Below are 3705 nucleotides of genomic sequence, written 5' to 3' on the forward strand. Positions count from 1 at the left end.
TAGGACGCTGATGTCATTCCCTGGATGAGGAAGCTGAGGCCCAAGACAGGGAGGACTGTCCGACGAGCCCTCTCGTGGGAGTGGGGGGACTTCCTGATCCCTGCACCTCCTGACTCCCCTGCTCGCTGCCCTCCTGCCCAGGCCTCTTCTTCTTCACCCTCCTTTTCTACTCACTGTCCATCGCGGCCGTGACCCTGCTCTTCATCTACTACACCCAGCCCAACGCCTGCTATGAAGGCAAGGCCTTCATTGGCCTCAACCTCACTCTCTGTGTCTGCATCTCCATCATCGCTGTCCTGCCCAAGGTCCAGGTGAGCCTGCCAGTCTCTGCCTGGCCTGAAACCTTGGAGTGTGGAACGTCTTGTGGGAATCTTGGCATCCTGGGCAGAGCTGTCAGTCACAGAGGCTTGGGCTAAGAGTGTGGGCTCCCAAGTCAGCTTCCCTGGGTTAGAGCCTTCGCTCTCATATCTACATGCTAGGTATCTTTGAGAAAGTGCCTTAACCTCTCTGTGCCTCTCTCATCTCAAATGTAAAATGGGGTTAATAATACTTACTATTGGGAGTTATTCTCAGGACTGAGATCATATTGTGAACACTTAGAATAGTGCCTGGCATAGAGGTATCCATCAGACATTGGCTGTTGTTATCTTTATTATTGTTGTCATTGTTGTTTTTATGTAAATCGGAAGAATATTAGGGAGGGTCACTGACAATTACTAGACACCTCTGGAAGTGGTGTTGGAAGGTATAATTCCACAGTTTCCAATCCAAGGCTATCTGGGATAAGGGACAGGGGCTTCCACGTAACTGTTCTTCAGAGAGAAAGCCTTCTGCGTCCAGTGGTACTTCCAGTTTGGGGTCTCAGCCCACCAGGGGTTTCAAACTTAGCTTAGGTAGTCTTTGGGGGTCTTTAGCAGAAAGTTTGGGAACCTCCCTTCTAGTCAGAGCCTCCATTTCCCACTGAGAAAATTGAAGCCCAGAGAGGATGATGCCTCTGTCCCAGGTCACACAGCAAATACCTCTTGAGTACCAGGCACTCTTCTAGATGCTGAGGAAGAGGAAGAAGCTGTGAGGAAGAGCAGGAATAATAATAATAATAATAATAGCTACCAGTGAATGGCATCCGTCATGTCATTTAGTTCTTTCACTATCATCATCCCCACTTTACAGATGAGGAAACAAAGGCTTAGAAGAGTGAAGAGACTTGCCTAAGGTCACACAGCGAGTAAGGGGTAGAGCTGGGATTTGAACCCAGGCAGACTGGCTCCAGAGCCTGTGCTGTTAGTTACAGAGTTTAGATTCATCTTCTTAAATATGTGTGTGGTAAAGGGTGAGGAAGAATAACCAATAGGAGACGAGGCCAAGTAAGGTGATTTTGGATGAGAGCTGTGTGGGAAATTAAGGAATGTGTGGGTTAAAAGGTAGGCCGGGCCAGGGCTGCTATAGTCGGGGTTTTGGGTGCCTTGTTGGGGGTCCTATTTGAGCTGAGGCCTGAATGCTAAAGAGGAGCTGCCTGTGCAGAGATATGGCGATGAACATGTTAGGGACAGGGCACAGTGAGTACAAAGGCCCTGAGGTCGGGGAGGGCTTAGCCTGTTCCGAGGACAGCGAGGTGGCTACTGTGGCTGGGGTGTAGTCAGCAAGGAGGAGTGTGGAGGGGGTGGTCAGGTACAAATGAAGGCGGGACAAACCAGGAAGGGCTTTAATTCACAGTGTGAAGAGATGCCACCCTTTAAGTGTTCTCAGCAGGGGAGCCAAAAGGGTATTCTGTTAGGAGAAAGAATTAGGACTTTACCTTTGGGTGGCCCCGGTGGCATATTTTCCCAAAGGGTGTGGGATGGAGGGCCCTAGGGTGGTGGGGTTTCTGAGGTCCCCTGGTTGGGTGCAAGTGGGCTGAGAGAGGGTGGGGTGTCCCCAGGTCTGGCAGGGGTCATACTGACGGACTGCTCCTGCCAGGATGCCCAGCCCAACTCCGGTCTGCTGCAGGCCTCGACCATCACGCTCTACACCATGTTTGTCACATGGTCGGCCCTGTCCAATGTCCCTGGTAAGTAAAGCCCTGCGTTCTAGGAGGCCTGGCCTGTTCTTTGGCTGGCAACAGCCTTCTGTGGGGCTAGGAACCCTCACAGGTGATAGTGACATCCAAGCCCCAGCCCATTCTGACACTCAGTCCTTCAGGGAAGTGGGAAGACCCCATCTGTTCCTGGAGCTGTCTGTGTCATTTCATTTGCTAAGTGCTGTCTGTCATTGGGACTTGGGTGGTGAGTTGTGTGTCTGTCCATTTGGGTTGGCTTTCTGCCCATGGTCAGGGCTACATGGCTACTCAGACCTGGCCTGCGTGGGCTGAGGGTGACCACACTCCTATCCTTAGACCAGAAATGCAACCCCCACCTGCCCTACTTTGGCAATGGGACAGTCCAGACAGGCGCCGAGGGCTACGCGACCCAGTGGTGGGATGCACCAAGCATCGTGGGTCTCATCATCTTCATCCTGTGCACATTTTTCATCAGGTATGGCTGGGGTTTGGTTTCTGGGGAGGGATCATTATTGGGGACCTAGAACTGGAAGTAGGGGGAAGCTGTGGGAGCTGAGACACAAGGCTGGAAGCAGCATGTGTAACTCTTGCATTGTGATGGCGGAGAAACCGAGTCCCTTAGAGGGCACAATGTGACTGGATGGCCAAGGCAGGGCTTGACCCTGCCTCTGGGTCCAGGGCCCTTTTCTGCACACTGGGCAGCCATGTGCCCAGCTCATTTCGGGGCAGGCAATCGTGGGGTCAGGGAAGGAGCCTGCACTAGGGCCAGTGGGTCCAGGCTCTGCCACTTTCTTACTGTGTGGCCTTGGGATAAGTGGCTTCACCTTTTTGAGCTTCAGCTTCCTCCTTAGTAACCTCCAATGCCCAATGTGGCTATGACCCCCGAGTCTCACCTGAGAGAGAGCAGCTCATACTTAAGATCACATGACAACTTTTTTTAAAGGGGCATGTTAGCAAGTACTTATCAGTGTGGATTCTGGAGCCAGACTGCTTGCGTTTGAACCCGGCACTGCCACTTACTAGCAGTGTGATCTTGGGCAAGTCACTTAACTGTTCTGTGCCTCAGTTTCTTTATCTATAAAATAGGGATAAAAATAGTACCTACCTCATTGGATTGTTGAAGGGTTATCGATGAGTTAATATGTATAAGGCACTTAGAAGAGAACTTGGCAAATAGTAGGTGCCAAATAAGTGTGAACATTTGCAGAGCTGAGTGGCTGTGAGTGGCTGTTTTATAAGCATCAGTAGATGATAATCTTGCGTATAATTTTGTTCACACTAAATCTGGCAAACTCATTATTGCCTCCCTGTGGCCCTGCATTTCTCCAGGCGCAGTTTTCTTTGTCTGCCCTTCTCCTCCAGGAGCACCACACTTGACGCCAGGCCCCAGGGCTAGACCATGCTGAGGCTGTTTCACATTTTGTTCTGTTTTGGCCATTTTTCAAAATATTTTCTCAAAAGTCAAGTCTGGGCAGTTCACAACATCTCTCTTCTTTGTCACCTCATGTGACTCTTTTCCAATCTGGAAAGGCCCACATCACCTCCATTTTACAGATGAGGAAACTGAGGCTCCATGAGGAGTAGCCACTTCTCTGAGGCCAGGAGCACACAGTGGCCATAGAGCTTTGAGCGCGCTTTCCCTGACCCCAGTTCTCTATCCCTCCCCATTC

The 3705-nt window shown here is 51.0% G+C and overlaps 1 protein-coding gene across 3 annotated transcripts in view; it reads left to right on the top strand.

Annotated features, from left to right (window-relative positions):
• Positions 1–3705, top strand: part of SERINC2 (serine incorporator 2) — an 18310-nt gene that overhangs the window by 11775 nt on the left and 2830 nt on the right. For all 3 annotated transcript variants that reach the window (XM_011357808.2, XM_023529262.1, XM_011357809.2), the window contains 2 exons: positions 1957–2047; positions 2372–2510. In XM_011357808.2, coding sequence (XP_011356110.1) covers positions 1957–2047; positions 2372–2510 — 230 coding nt within the window. The remainder of the gene's footprint in view (positions 1–1956; positions 2048–2371; positions 2511–3705) is intronic.

The sequence above is a fragment of the Pteropus vampyrus genome, unplaced genomic scaffold (assembly GCF_000151845.1).
Source record: "Pteropus vampyrus isolate Shadow unplaced genomic scaffold, Pvam_2.0 Scaffold36, whole genome shotgun sequence".
Lineage (NCBI taxonomy): Eukaryota > Metazoa > Chordata > Mammalia > Chiroptera > Pteropodidae > Pteropus > Pteropus vampyrus.